The 16789-nt window shown below is 41.3% G+C and overlaps 1 protein-coding gene across 1 annotated transcript; it reads right to left on the bottom strand.

Moving 5' to 3' along the window:
- Positions 1 to 3949: 3949 nt before the first annotated feature.
- RBMX2 (RNA binding motif protein X-linked 2) lies at positions 3950 to 15931 on the bottom strand. Its single transcript, XM_081115167.1, has 6 exons — positions 15573 to 15931; positions 15274 to 15389; positions 13491 to 13542; positions 7828 to 7957; positions 5718 to 5895; positions 3950 to 5030 (listed from the first exon to the last, which is right to left on the bottom strand). Exons 1-6 carry the CDS (start codon positions 15575 to 15577, stop codon positions 4522 to 4524), a joined length of 990 nt encoding a protein of 329 aa, XP_080971293.1. The 5' UTR covers positions 15578 to 15931; the 3' UTR covers positions 3950 to 4521.
- Positions 15932 to 16789: the final 858 nt, after the last annotated feature.

Here is a 16789-nt window from a genome sequence, read left to right as displayed (position 1 = left end):
CCCATTTCCAGATGTGGAAGATATAGCTGGGTCCCTAGGAGGAAGGGCACTGAAGTAGGTGATGATTTCCCTAGTGCTTCTCCCAAAAGGACGTATAGCCACTCACTTGGCTATGTATACACTGGAGAAAAAACAGCCAGACATTTGAGGCACACTGGACTCAAAATCAAAGTTGCCATTGATACCAGAGACCCAAAGCATCATCATGGCCCTTGTTAGACTAGGGGCTTTGAGGGCTGAGTAATAACTGAAGTTCTGGCTAAAATACGTCTCACAGTGGACCTGCAGGCCTAACCAGTGGTTATTTCCCGGTCCTTAAGTGTGTAACTGGAATTGAGCTGACGGTTGAGAGTAACTACCAAATGGGTTCTTGTCCTACAGCGGGGGTGGGAAACATCCAGCCCCTGGGCCATATAAGGCCCATGAAATAATTTGGTCTGGCCCTGCCAAGGCATTAATGGTGAGTTAATTAAATGTTTGACCAAATATAGCAGGATAATTTTTAGGTTGATAATTTTGCATGGCCTGTGAATAATCTTAAGAATCCAAATGGCCCTTGGCAGAAATAAAGGTTCCCCACCCCTAGCCTATAGGTTAAGAGCTGTCACAATGAGGAAAGCCAAGTGGAAACCTCTAAAATTGCCCCCCATCACCATCAATGAGAGTAAATTGTGATGGTTACTTTCTGGTGTCAAGTTGGCTTAGGCCGGCGGTTCTCAACCTGTGGGTCACGACCCCTTTGGGGGTCGAACAACCCTTTCACAGGGGTCGCCTAAGACCATCAGAAAACACATATATAATGACATATTGTTTTTGTGATTAATCACTATGCTTTAATTATGTTCAATTTGTAACAATGAAAATACATCCTGCGACTCATAACAGTAGCAAAATTACAGTTATGAAGTAGCAACGAAAATAATTTTATGGTTGGGGGGGTCACAACATGAGGAACTGTATTAAAGGGTTGCAGCATTAGGAAGGTTGAGAACCACTGGCTATAGCATCCAATTAGTCAATCAAACACTAACTCAGGTGTTGTTGTGAAGGTATTTTGTAGATTAACATCTACAATCAGTTGATTTTAAGTAAAGGAGATTAGCCTGGATAATTTGGGTGGGCCTCATCCAATCAGTCAAAGGCCTTAAGAGCACAATTGAGATTTCCTTGCAGTCTCAGCTCCTGCCCAAGAGTTTCCAGCCTGCCTTATAAATATCAGATTTGCCTCACCAATCCCTACAATTGCATAAGATCTATTCTTTGCTATCCTATATAATAAAAGGCTAATATGCAAATTGACACACACTGACCACCAAGGGGCAGATGCTCAATACAGGAGCTGCCCCCTGGTGGTCAGTGCACTCCCACAGGGGAAACACCACTCAACCAGAAGTCAGGTTCATGGCTGGCGAGCACAGGGGCATTGGCAGGAGCCTCTCCCGCCTCCACTGCAAGTGGGTGTTAAGGAGCAAAGGATCCTGGACTGCAAGAGGGCTCAGGCCGGGCTGAGGGACACCCCCCCCTTGGTGCACGGATTTCATGCACTGGGCTTCTAGTATATAAATAACATCCCAGGGGATATGGAGCAGATCAGTGCCACTACTGAAAACTTATTTGGGAGTTCCTATATGAAAAGATTAAGGAGAGATCAGCTTCAGCTTGGTTTACAGATGGGTCAGCTCAGTTTGTGAGTGCAAAGTGAAGATGGATAGTATCTGCATTATAGCCACATTCAGGGGTGAAGAAAAATTTTTCCAATGAACAGAAACACAAGCAGTGCATTTGACTTGGTTTAGAAGTGGTCTGACATGAGACTATTGAATATATAGATTCCTGGGCAGTAGTGAATGGCCTGGCAGTCTATTTAGCCTGGAAGGAAAAGGGCTGGAAGATTAGAGACAAAGAGGTCTGGTGTAAAGGCTGTGGACTGACATGTGTGGAGATTTCTGCATCAAACACTAACACCTATTAGAGAGCATCCACCATGGAAGATGCTCTAAGCCACCAAGCAGGCAAAATGATTCAGGCAGATGAATGGACCTTCATTAATTGCTACCAAACAAGTGGCACAATGGACACACAAGCGAAGTGGTCACATGGCTGATGAAGGTCCTGCTTAACAAGGCTGATCTAGCAGAATTCCTCTAACAGGTAATTTTGGCTCAAGGACACACCCCACTGGTCCTGCTAAAATGTTCTTAGAACTCCACAGCAGTACAGGACTTTCCCTAGCCAACCTTCTCTCTTTCCTTCCCTCTTCTCCAGAGGTCACACCTACATCAGTTGGACAACTTTCCCAGACTCCTCCAGCTCCCTCTTCATTTTCCCTCTTGGATATTCCCCCCCGCCCCCCAAAATCTCTTGCACATCTAATATAGTAGCCAACTAACACACCAGGGAACCTAACTTAGTGCATTCACCATTAAAGCTCTAGTCTTGTTTTGTAGGATAGAAAATCAATTGTAATAATTCAGCAGGGGTGCTAAGATCCTGTGAACTAGTTCCTACCAACTCATAAATGACTGATTGCTAAAACAAAAAGACAACACTCTCAAAATGGGAAAGAACTGCCAAGTAGACCATATAGATATGCAATGAGTGGACAGTGTTCCCATCTCAGCAAGAGCAGCTCCTTGAAAAGCAGACTACACCTTGAAGTAGCCTGATATGTCTGGAGCATGGAAAGGGAGAAAGACAAGTACCATATGATTTCACTTATATGTGGAATATAATGAACAAAATAAACTAACAAAGTGGAGACAGACTCATGGATACAGAGAACAGACTGACAGCTGTTAGAGGGGAAGAGGTTGGGAGCTGGGTGAGAAGGGTGAAGGGATTAAGCAAAGAAAAAAAAGAAAGAAAGACTCATGGACACAGTCAACAGTACAATGATTTCCAGAGGGAAGGGAGGTCAGGGAAAGTAGAAAATAAAGGGGGATAAATGGTGATGGAAGTAGACTTGACTTGGGGTGGTAAACACACCATGCAATATACCAATAATGTTTTGTAGACTTGTATACCTAAAATCTGTTTAATTTTACTAATCAATGTCACCTCTTTTAAAAAGAAAAGAGAGCTGGCTAACCAACCCAATGTCCACCTACTGAGGAAAGGATAAACAAAATGTGGTATATTCACACAATGGGATCCTATTCAGTCATGAAAAGGAATTCAGTACTTCTCTGCTATAACATGGAAGAACCTTGAAAACATAAGTGAATGATACCAGACACAAAAGGCCACATGTTGTATGACTCCATTTATATGAAATTTCCAGAATAGGTAAATTCATAGAAATGGAAAGCACACTGGTGGTTGCCAGGGACAAGGAGGAGGAAATGGGGAATAACAGCTTAATGGGTACAGGGTTTCACGGTAGGGTGATGAAAATGTTTTGGAACTAGATAACACTGTGAATGTGCCACATTGTTCCCTTTAAAATGGTTACTTTTATGTTACGTGAATTTCACCTCAATAAATATATATATACCTGGTATTTCCTCTTTCCTGGATATTTCATTAATTGGAGTCATAAAGTCAACCAAACTCCAGGCCAACGAACAGAACGCCATAACAACCGGTAAGACTGGCCGCTATGATGCCCACTGCAGCCAGCAAACCGGCCCAATCTGGAGGTGGGGCCTCTGGCCAACCACCCACGACCCCCCCCTGCACCCCGATCAGCCTGCAGCCCCTCCCCCTAGCCAGCCCCCCCAGCCAGCTCCACCCCTGATCACCCACCCACACACCAATCAGGGGTGGGGGCCCACCAGCCAATCGCCTGTGGCCCCTTCCCCCAGCTGGCCCAGCTGGCCAACCTCCTGCCATCTCCTCCTCCTGACAGGCCCAGCCCCAATCTGCTCCCATTGGGGCCAGGCTGGCCAGACCCCACCCGTGCACGAATTCATGCACTGGGCCTCTAGTAAGTAAGTAAATTGCAAGGGAAAAATGCGGAGACATTTATCAACCAAAAAAAGCAAAAGATGTTTAAATTTTCAAAAGCAGGAAGGGGTGGGGCAGGAGCAAGCTGATGTTATGAATCATTATCACATTCACATCAAGCTGTCTAAACCTAGTGAAGTCATCCTTCTCTACTCTAGCATAGCCCGGCCGGTGTGGCTCAGTAGTTGAGTGTCAACCTCTGAACCAAGAGATCACAGTTGAATTCCTGGTCAGGACACATCCCCGGGTTGCAGGCTTGATCCCTAGTGTGGGGCATGCAGGAGGCAGCCGATCAATGGTTCTCTCGCATTATTGATATTTCTATCTGTCTATCCCCCTCCCTTCCTCTCTGAAATCTATAAAAATATATATTTTTAAAAGTTTTAAATCAACCAAACTCCAGGACATTTGGCTGTTGAAATTACTGCACTCTCAATAACTCTAATACTCAAGGGATTAAAGAATGCAACCTCAGAGATTTTACATACAGAAACAATAAAGCATAATTGAATTTGACTGAATTTTAAAAATGTAGTTCATTTCTAATTCCACTGAGTAGCTACCCAGGCTTCAGCTTCAGTGATGCCTGCGGTCATTGGGATTTGAGGGGTCCAGGTCTCGAGAGTGCCGGGCCTTCTTAGGTCTATGGGATTTATCTCGGCTCCTACTTCTACTTCTACTTCTACGGCTATGTCCCTCAGAATGCCCCTCGTGCCAGCCAGAATGTATGTCTGAGCTTCGACCTCTGTCCCTATCCCTGTTTTTTTCTTCTCTTTCTTCCCTCCTGCTTGAGGACTTGTGCTCGTACTTGGGCTTCTCCCTCTTCAGCTCCTGCTCATGGTCCTCTACTCCCCCGCGGCAGGTTGTCTTGACCTCAGGGGAGCTGGGGTGGTGCTTCCACACCTCCCTAGACTCTGGCTTCTGACCCCTCTCTGAGTTCTTGCTGCTGTGCTTTTTAGAGCCAGGGTCATCCTTTTCCTTTATCATCTTGCTTCTAGGAGTTGAAGAGGAGGCTGGCTGCTCTGCCAGTTCCTCCTGATCAGTCTTCTCTTTGTCTTTCTTTCTTTTCTTTTTTTCCTTTTTGTCTGGAGGGAAAAAGGGGGTACAATCAATAAGAAAAGGGAAATCGCCTGGCCAACGTGGCTCAGTGGCTGAGCATTGACCTATGAACCAGGAGGTCATGGTTCGATTCCAGTCAAGGGCACATGCCCAGGTTGCAGGCTCGATCCCCAGTAGGGCGTGTGCAGGAGGCAGCCGATCAATGATTCTCTCATTTATTTTTCTATCTTCCTCTCCCTTCCTCTCTGAAGTCAATAAAAATATATTTTAAAAAAAAAGAAAAGAAAAGGGAAATGGAGGAGATGGGGGATATGCAAAAGGAAAGCATCCTTGGCAGTAGCATCAAGCAGTCAATCTATCCTTCCAGAAAAGTGCCTCTGGGAAGCCAAGTTGGATCTGTCACCCTTGATATGTCAAGTCACTTCATAAGGCAATTCCCACCCTTAATTACCTCTTAAAGATCCAAATACAGTCATTTTCTGAGATACTAGAGTTAGGACTTCAACATATGCATTTTCAAGGTACACAGTACAACCCATAACACTAGCTTTCTGATGATACCACCTCTCCTTTCCCAATTAAAGTAAGGTTCCCCACATCTCCCCCTCCCTCCACACATAAGAATTCATTATCAAGTCTCAGTGAATGCCCAATTCTAGGCAGATCAAATACTAACACTACCCAGAATCTTCTCTTAGGTCATAACGCTTTACCTTTTTTGTGTTTTTTGGTGGGTTTGTCCTCTTCAGAGCCCTCAGATGAATTTGATGAGGGGGTGTGAGCCCCACAGCCCTTCTCCTGGAGCTCTTTGGTCACAATATCCATTTCTTCTGACTCCTTAGGAGTCCGATAGTTAGACACATGATCCACTCGGATAGTTCTTCCTTTAATCTAAGATAGACAGGCAATGTTTCAGCAAAGACATCACTCCTACCAAACTATTTGAACTCAGCTGCAGAGAACCATGGTTTGAACTATACCCATTACCTTCCTGCTAATTCTATTTCTGGAAAATCTCTAAAACAGACCTGCCCAACTGGTGTGTCATGCACATATACCTAGATATTAATTCGCTCAGCTCTCAGAACAGCCAGTGTGGCCTGGGGCAGCTGGACCCCATGGGGCAGTTGCACTAGGTAGCCTCCTCAGCTTACCCCAGGGTGCCATACAAATATCTTAATGTTTTACATGTGCTGTGAAGTGAAAAAGGCTGGGAAGTTCTGCCCACAAGCAGCAGAGAAAAGTGCATAATTTATATGCACACTGAATAACCTTCAATCTGTAACAATAATTTATAGTGAAATATACCATGGCAGCTAGAAGAAATTCCTGAAATCAAGCCCAATGCTACAGCTGCTTCCTTGACAAGCAATTAGAATGAGGCTCAGGCAGGCCAACAGTTGGGAGGGGGAGGAATCTAGAAAGATCATTGTGTTGTTTTATTTTGTTGTTTTTTTCTAGCTCTATTCAACCACTTGGTTATTTCATCCAATCCTGAAAAGACCATTATCTTTTTTCTTAAGCCCTCACACTTTGTCCCACCCCCACCCTACCAGAACAACTGGCTCACACTAATACTTTCACTGAAGTCACTCTCACGGTGAGCAACAAAAACATTAACCCCTCACTTAAAACAAAAATATTCAGACAGATACAGACTTATTCTGTAGGCAGGGCCATCTGAAATTTGAAAAATGTCTGGCTTTTATAATTCTAATACAAAAGCAGGTTTTTATTCTTATCTTTGGCCTAAGCAGCTTCTGTCATCTATCCTGTTCCCCATTTCAAAACATCTTTGAAAACATTCCTTTTATAGTGACTCCCTTTGACTGCTGGCTCTCTTAAAAATCAAGCGTGGAACCTTGTTCCACCCTGCCCTATAGTTTCCAACTGTTCAATTCCGGCGCAATCAGTGACAAACTCTCCAAGTCAAGTGTCAACTGCCAGCCTGTGACAATGCTCGTTCAACTGCAATGCTTTTCCTAAATGAGCGTAGGGGACCATGTGGTGCATAGGTATGCCTGACCTCAGCCCAATGTCTCACTTATAGGAGTTGGTATTAGAGGAAAGAAGGACAAAAAACTTCAGAATGAGTTACTTTTGTAGAATTTGTCATTAGATTTTTACCTAGAGAATATCCAGGGCCCAGTATTGATTGCTAAGTCAGTAGAGGCATATGACAGCTATGTCCTAGGTCATGCAGCCACGATAGAGCACCAGATCCCCTAACACAGGACAGCATGGAAGGGCAGTGTTTGTTAGTCTCTTTGTTTTCCAATACACCTGAGGTAAGAGTGCAGCGTGAGGAGAAAAAGGTGAGAAATAGAGGTTTGGGGTGAGGTTGGGGGGAGGCATGGTATCTATGCTCCTAGAGAGATAAGTTGCTATGAGATGGGAAAAAGGAATAGGATGGAAGGATCATGAGCCAATGGAATTATTTCCTGGGATCATTTGTTGGTCAGTATGTCCCCATACCTCTGCAACCCTCACAAAATACTCAGCTGACAAGACTGTCCTTGAGCCTGTGGAGATCAGATGTGTAATGAAATCAAACCCCTAGATCAGTGGTTCTCAACCTTCTGGCCCTTTAAATACAGTTCCTCATGTTGTGACCCAACCATAAAATTATTTTCGTTGCTACTTCATAACTGTAATGTTGCTACTGTTATGAATCATAATGTAAATATCTGATATGCAGGATGGTCTTAGGCCACCCCTGTGAAAGGGTTGTTGGACCGCCAAAGGGGTCGCGACCCACAGGTTGAGAACCGCTGCCCTAGATGGTAAAAGTCCAGCCAAATCCTGCTTAGTAAGCAAACTCACTTTTATCCCATTAAAATTGTCAACAGCCAGAATTGTGCTCCTCTGGTCTTCATAGCAGAGGAAACAGAATCCTTTGGATTTCCCAGTCTTCTTGTCCCGCACCAGATTAATGTTAACGATCTCCCCATATCTATTTATTTTATAAAAGAGTAAAACATTAATTTAAATTGCAAAAATTTTCATATTGGATGACAAAATAAAATTCAAATAATATAATCTGTACAGGACACATATCTAGAACAAGATAACATGGAAAGGTTAAAAGTTAGACAAGGATATAACAAGAACACCCAATTAAAAAGTGGGTGGTAATATTAAGATTGAATATGAATTCAAGGCCCCCAAAAAGGTTCTAATACATAATAAAAGTACAAGTCATGAAATTTTATGTGCAAATTGACAAATCAAAAAATTTTAATTATGAAATTTCGAAATACAAAGAGAAACATAATGAACGTTATGAGAGATTTTAACATACCACTTTAAATTCATAACACAAAGTTGACAAAAAAAGGTCAGGAGAGTTAATATAATTGATATATAGTTATGTAACATAAATACAAGTAAACATGTAATTAATAATATAAGTTAAATTGTTAACAAATATTAATGTCAGACTAGTAGATATAGAGATATATTTAAATCTTATAAAAAGATGACAATTTCTTCTCAAGAATCCTTGAAACATGAATTAAAATTCACTATAGCAGCCCTACCTGGTTTGGCTCAGTGGATACAGCGTTGGCCTGCGAACTGAAGGGTCCCGGTTTTGATTCCAGTCAAGAGCACATGCCCAGGTTGTGGGCTTGATCCCCAGTGTGGGGGTGTGCAGGAGGCAGCCGATCAATGATTCTCTCTCATCATTGATGTTTCTATATCCCTTTCCCTTCCTGTCTGAAATCAATAAAAAATTATATTCTAAAAAAATTGACTATAGCATAGGTCTCAAAGTAAACTTAGAACTTGCAACCTACTCTCCTAGCTCCGTGGTCGACAAACTGCAGCTCATGAGCCACATGTGGCTTTTTGGCCCCTTGAGCGTGGCTCTTCCACAAAATACCACGTGCAGGCGCACATACAGTGCAATTGAAACTTCGTGGCCCATTGGCAGAAGTTGGTTTTCGGCCTGGGCGAGTCTATTTTGAAGAAGTACTGTTGATATTTGGCTCTGTTGACTAATGAGTTTGCTGGCCACTGTCTAGCTAATTAATGAAAGAGGAAATGAAACAAAGTAAAGAAAAAGTCAATGACAGACTATTTAGAAAATTACAAAAATGAGAATAATATACACTAAAACGTATGGGATGTAGCTAAAACCAAGAAAGCAAATCTAAGGAAAGCAGATGAGAATTAATAAAACTCTACCTTACTTCTTATCCAAAGGTAAATTCCAGATAAGTTAAAGCATCACAAATTAAAAAATAAAGTCATAAAATTAAAATGGGAATTGATGGATACGTTATATAACATGATCAAGTACATACATCTGGGCCCAGAACCTAGCATCTTACTTAATAGAAATTACCAGAGCCCTGGCCAGTATGACTCAGTTGATTGAGCATTGTCCCATGCACCAAAAGGTCATTGGTTTGATTCCCTGTCAGGGCACATGCCGGGGTTGTGGGCTCAAACCCCAGTAGGGGGAGTGCAGGAGGCAGCTGATTGATGTTTCCCTTTCACATTTCCCTCTCCCCTCTCCCTTCTTCTCTCTGTAAAATCAATAAAAACCTCTTTTAAAAAATTAAACTAGAATTTTAAAAAGAAATTAGAAGAGATGATTAAACTAAGATCAGGAATTATTTAACACTATTTAACATTGTAGGTATTGGCCAATTAAATTAGCAGAAAACAGATATAAGAAATGAAAAAAAGAAGTAAAACTGTCTCTGTTTTAAGATTATATATAGTAATATATACAGAAAACCCAAGAGAATCAATGATAAACAATGATAACAAACTATAACAATTTAGTAAGGTGACAGGATATTAAGTTAACAAAAATAAATTATCCTTTCACATACAAGCAACATTCAGTCAGAAGATATATAATCAATGTATAAAGTCTTTTTAAAGAAAACTTTTTAAAACTCCTGAAATATACAAATATAGATTTAAACAAATATAAAGACATCACTTGTTCTTTGATAGGATGAGTCGACATCATAAAGATATCAAAATCTTCCCCAAAGTTAATATTGAAATCTAATGTAATCCCAATTTAAAATTCAAGCTGTGCTTTGTTTTGTTTTTCCCTTTGGAGCTAGGTAAGTTATTCCAAAGTCCTTGTGGAAAAATGAACATAATAGCTGGGAAAACCTTAAAAAAGAACAATAGTTAGGAGTAACTCTCCCAGATATTGAATACACTAAAAAGCTTTTATGATTAATTAGTGCTTTACTGCCACATGAAGAGACAGACAGACCAATAGAACAGAATAGAAAACCAAGAATGAAACTGATGTATATATGGAAAAATTATATATAAAGGTGACATCCCACTTTGCTGGGGAACATATGGGCATTTTTATAAATGTTGTTGGGACAATTAGATAGCCACTTGAAAAAAACATGAAATTGGATCCTTATCTCACACTATATAACTATAGATGGATCAGAGATTTCAATGCATAAAATTGAAACCACACAAATACTAGATGAGAACACAGATGGCTGGGTAGGGAGAAATACTTTCTAATTTTGACTCATAATCCAGAAGCAATAAAAAAAAAAGACTGATAAGTTTGGCCACATAGAATACTAGAGGAGGAGACTATAAAGTGACAGCATGAGGGAGATTTTGGAACTGTTCTTCATCCTAATTGTGGGGGTGATTACACAAATCTATAAATGTATTAAAATTCCTAAAAAGTCAATTTTACCATAATTTAAGCATTATTACAAATGAATGCATAAAATAATTTACAAATGAATGCATAAAAATAATAATTCTGCATAGCATAAAAATCACAGTAAGTAAAGTCAAAAGACAAATGACAAACTAGGAGAAAATATTATTTGCAATTTATATCACAGATAAGGACCAGAAAGCTATTTTTTCCCTTTTGCTATAAAGAACATTATCAGGATAACTGGTGAAGCTGAATAAAGTCTTTAGATAATAATATTGTGTTGGTGTTGATTTCCTGAATTTGATCACTATACTGAGATTAAACAAGAGAATGTCCTTGTGTTCTGGGACATACACATTGAAGAATTTAGGAATAAATGGGCATCATGTCTGCAACTGACTCTCATATAGTTCAGAAAAAAATAATATGTATACATGGAAAGAAATAACAATAAAGCAAATATGGTAAAATGCTAACATCTGGGAGCTCTGAGTAAAAGGGATAAAAGTATTCTTCATACTATTTTATAACTTTTAAGTTTTAAGCCTGAAATTCTTTCAAAAGAAAAAAGGAATATAGAAACTGGCTTGAAGGGACTCCTAACAGACCACATTGGAACAATTTGAATATCAAGATGCCCTGACCAGTTTGGCTCAGTGGATAGAGCATTGGCCTGCGGACTGAAAGGTCCCAGGTTCAACTCTGGTCAAGGGCATGTTCCTTGGTTGCGGGTACACCCCAGTGGGGGGTGTGCAGGAGGCAGCTGATTGATGTTTCTAACTCTATATCCCTTTCCCTTCTTCTCTGTAAAAAAATCAATAAAATATATTAAAAAAAGAAATAATAATGATGGCAATGTAGTATAATACATCAAACTTTTAAAAAAATAAGTCCATAGTAATACAATACATGACAAAGTGTTATAATAGAGTTAATATCATTAATACATGAAGGGCTCTTATAAAATCAGTAAGGAAATGAGGAACAAACCAATAGAAAAAAAATAGGCAATGGATATGAATATACAATTGACAAAAAAAAACAACAATAATGGTTTGTAAATCTATGAAAAAATGTACTCCTCACTGATGATGAAATAAAGGCAAAGTAAAATAATAATGAGAAGCCATATGGCAAATATTTTTAAGATAATGATTGCTGATTAGGAGTCAGAAAATGGGCATTCTAGTAAGAGTGGAAATTGCTATAACCTTTTCGGAGAGCAATATCCAATGTTTATAAAACATCTTAAAAATGCTAACATATGGATCCAATAATTTCTCCAAGGAAACCATCAGGAATACATACAAAGATATAGATACCACAATGAACATAGCAGTATAATTTATAGCAGCAAATATTGGAAATTATGCCCAGCAATTTTAAAAAATTATAAATAAGTACACCAAATTAACAGTTTTTCCTTAAAATACATTCTATTATCTTCTTTATACCTTTTTTCACCAAATGTTCTATAATGACTAAACATCACCTTGATAATCAGAAAACGAACTATTTTTGAAAGCCACTGTTATCAATGACAAAGGCAATCTTCATGGAGGGAGCAATGTGTGTAGCCATAGCAGAGAATTAGAATAAATCCACACACTAGCTGATCAGCACTCAATGCAAATAAGACAAAAAACAGCTCCTAGATGAAACGCTGGAGCAGATAGAGGTACCATGAAGGGGTAGACATTATAGGCTGCACCTTCTGTGAACTTCCTGATGCTCAGAAGTTGGAGGAAGCAACCTCTATCCCTGCCATGGCCCTGTGCCTGTATAGACTGCCCAGGCCCTCCACCATGGCCCTTTCACATGTATTGCCCAATGTCTTTCCCATGACCTTCTGCCCTGAATGCTGCCCAACCACTCAGCCAGGGCCTCCTGCCTATGGGGTGACCCCAACCATCCCCTCCCATGGCAATGTCTCTGCCAGGGTGTGCTGGCTATGTTTGCTTGCTATATCCTGTTTGCCATGGTCCTCTACCTATACATGCTATCCAACTTCTTTGCAATAGTCCTCTGCCCCTGATGGCTACACAACCCAGGGGCCATGGACCTCTGTTCCTGTAAGCTGCCAAGGCCCCCTGGCTCTAAGGACTATCTAATCACTCTGTGTAGCTCTGGGGTTGTACCCAGCCCCTCTCCTAAATCACTGCTGCCACTACCAGTGTGAGCTGCCAAGACCCTCTCCCACCCAGTGCTGCTGCGATCATCTCATAGAACAAAGAATGTAAGGTTCTCCTATTCATTTGTGTTCCTCATCAGCCTTTGATTCTCAGCCTCTGGGTAAAGAGATAAGACTCTGCTCACCAACCTTACACTCATCTAGAAACAAAGAAAGCAAACTACTGCCTAAACCTTTTGCTTTTTTCCACCAATTCTGCTGTGCTTTGCCCTAATTCTATAAGGTCACACAGGTGTGAACCCAGAAGGGCCCTGTGATCATGAATTACCCCTAGTTTATAAGAGCCCAAGGAGATGGGCCAACATAGTATCTTCCTGGGAGTTGCAGTCTGTTCCACTGTAGGCCCACACTGAATGATCCTCAGTGAAAAAGCAGTAAAAATAGACCAGAATTCCCAAGAGAGCCTCCTAAAACATCCAACTTCTTGGAATTTTCCACACTGGGAGAGTACTAGAACCATGTACTGTGATTGACCTAGACTAGAGTAGGAGCTCCAGCCCTCACCATGCAGGCCGGCCAGTCAACCTAGAATGAAAACAAATGGCTTTTGTGATGCCACAAAAATACCTTATGGAAGCAAACTAGTCTGGCAACCAAAAAGGCAGGACATGAAAGGGGACTTACTGTGAGAATACACAGATGATATCTCCTTCAGTCAGTTCATAGGGAAGTCCTCCTAGAAGAGAAAACCACATTTCAGTTCAACTACCATTTACTAAGTGTCTATTAATACCATGCACTAGGCCAGGCACTGAGGGTGCAAAAAAGAGTAAGCCACAAGGTCTGCCATCAGAGAACTCAGTCTGATGCAATGACAGAAGTGAATATAGACTGCAACAATAGTACAGAAAAAGGAGTGACTGAGTAGAAAGGTCAAAGTTGCCACTAACCAAACTAATCCTCCTCATACGTAAACTCTTATGGAAAAAGAAGATTGTTTCCAGAACAAAACTCTGCTTCCACAAACGTACCTTAAACTCATCTACTCCTTACAAACTCACCACTAAGATCCAAAATCAGTTTAAATATGCAAATATTAACTCCACCTCACATAGACCCTGGATTAGTCAATTGTTAAGCATTTCATAGAAAATTAATTCCCCTGCAAGTTTCCTTCCTCATCTATAAAGTGGGATATTAGTACTTACCTCACAGAACTATTATAAGAATTAAATAAAACAATGAATACAAAGTGTTTAGCACCATGACTGGTGCAATCACTTCTTTGAACAAACTGTCAAATTACTGGATATGACACAAAGTGAATAGAGAGATGGTAATATGAACATGAACAGAAGGCCAGAACTAATCAGGTGAGGAAAATGAATTCTGAAGGAAGGGGATTAGGGCAGGAAGGAATTAGCAGTAATACGGGATAGTGGCTAAGACCATGAGTTCTAGAATCCCATAGTTCTGGCTGTTCCACTTACTAGCTATGTGACCTTAAAAAGACCATTAACTTCTCAGTGCCTCAGTTTCCTCAGCTGTATAATGGGGAAAGGGGTGGTAATAATGATCTGAGACAGAGAAACACAAACACCATAAGATTTCACTTATATGTGGAATCTAAAAAACAAAAATGGAAAAACAAAACAGAAACAGATTCATAGATACAGAGAACAGATTGATGGTTGCCAGAGGAAAGGGAGGTTAGTGGGGGATGGGTGAAAAAGTAAAGAGATTAAGAAGTACAAACTGGTAGTTACAAAATTGTCATGGGGGTGTGAAATACAGCATAGAAAATATAGCCAAGTCCTAGCTGGTTTGGCTCAGTGGACAGAGCATTGGCCTGTGGATCCTGGGTTCAATTCTGGTCAAGGGCACAAGCCTGGGTTTCAGGCTGGATGCCCAGGTTTCAGGCTCGATCCCCAGTAGATGGTGTGCAGGAAGCAGCAAATCAGTGATTCTCATCTTTGATGTTTGTATCTCTCTCTCCCTCTCCCTTCCTCTCTGAAATCAATAAAAATATATTTTTTTAAAAAGAGAGAATATAGCCAATAATATTGTCATAAGTAAGTACAGTGTCTGATGGGTTCCAGACTTAATAGGGCGATCCCTTTGTAAGTTATTATAAATGTCTAATCACTATGTGTACACCTAAAACGGATACAATATTGTATGGCAAATGTAATTGAAAAAAATATATACAAATAGTGACAATGGTCTGAGAAAGTGGCAAGACTCTTAGTACAATGAATGGCAGAAGGTAACAGCACTGAGTTGCAGGGAGAGCAAACTAGACAGGGGAGAAAAGAAATATGGAAAACAGATTTATGGGCAGACAACAGAAAGAAATAAAATTGGGTGATGAAATGTCGGGATGTATGAAGGGAGGAAAAGCTGACATGTTAGGAAAGCAGGGCAGTAGAGACTGAGGAGCACTGCTGGAGAAAGATGGGAACCTCACCCAGGAAGATCCAGGCGCTGTCTTTGTACTCGGAATGCCAGGACACTGTATCCGCCACCCCAAGCTGGACCTCACGCTCATTCAGCTCATTGATCAGCTTCACTTTCGTTAAAGGGCTGCACAGGGGGGTGGAAGAGTAGACAAGTAAGTGCGGCCTGACCGGGGACTAGTTTTCTAGAATTCGAGCCGCTCCCGCACCTAGGCCGGGCAGACCACCCCAGCCCGGTAGGTCACCCCCGCGGCCCGCCCCCAACCGATCCCCATTCTCCCCTCTTCTCAGAAAGAAGCTGAAGTCTTACTTCATCTCCGCGGTTTCGCGCTCAGCACAGAGGCACCCTCTACGGGAGAGGCTCCAGGGCGCATGTGCGGCTCTGGCACCACCCGCCCACAGGGCTAGGTGGAGTTCCGCTCCTCCAGACTAGCTCCGCCTCACCGGGGCTCAGCGCCTGCGTACTAATGCAGGAAGCGACTTTATTCTTCGGATTGGACGACACCTAACAGTGATTGGGTTAACTAAAAATGTTTGCTGAATGAAGACTTGAAAAGGTGCCAGCTGTAAAGACTGTAGCCCCAGCCTTAGTTAGCTGCAGTGCAAATCCCCACTGGGGTCAAGGGCGCGCGCGCGCGCGCGCACGGACACATACACATCAAAGCATCCCTGTTCAGGAGTTAGGGCAGAAAAGTAATGCAGATATGTGAGAGGGTAAATCTCTTTTGTCCCTCAATTCCAATGCATAGATAACTGACCAGTCGGCCTCTATAGGCTTACTTGAATACCCAGTTTTGTGTGAGAGCTGCTATACTCACCCTTTTCCTTAGTCTCTCTCCTACTTAAGCAGAAGGCATAAGTTAATATTGTTAAATTAATACCTAACACTTAAGCAGATAATGCTAGGTTACGTGCTAAGTAATTTGCATGTATTGACCCCTCTATCCTCAAAATAACCCCATAAAGTCTGTAGTTACCATCCCTATTTTATAGAAGAAGAAACTGAGGTTTGATAAAATTCATTAGCATGAAAGGTACTCTGCCTCTATCCATGGGTTCTGGTTGACTTAATCAGTCCTTACTGGACATCTCTATTTGTCCTGTACAGCAAATCTGTAGAAGGAGGGTAAGGTTGGGTTCTCTGTCCTCAAGGAGCTAATAATATTCTAGAGGAGATAAGATATATTTACTTTATAAATTTCATATTAGAAGTAATCAGGAACCCATAAAAGAGATAGTGGCAAATAATGTGTGATTTAAGCCATATTGAAGATTTGAATCCATCTTGCATGTGTCCACATCAATATCTTGTCTCAAACCATAAATGGTCTAAAAGTGAAGGTCCAGAGCTGTGTAGTTCTGTGCAGACTTAGCTCTAAACCTTTCATAAAAGCACTTCGATAATTACAGTGCTGATGACAACTATACCCTCACTGGCTCACCATGTTAACTCAATGTCCTGCCAAGAAGCAGAACAGAGGCCTCATTCATTCTCTGCCTTTCCCCCACTCTAAACCAGCTATTCAT

Source organism: Myotis nattereri (assembly GCF_964212035.1).
Source record: "Myotis nattereri genome assembly, chromosome: X".
NCBI lineage: Eukaryota > Metazoa > Chordata > Mammalia > Chiroptera > Vespertilionidae > Myotis > Myotis nattereri.
This window is presented reverse-complemented; position numbering and strand designations above follow the sequence as displayed.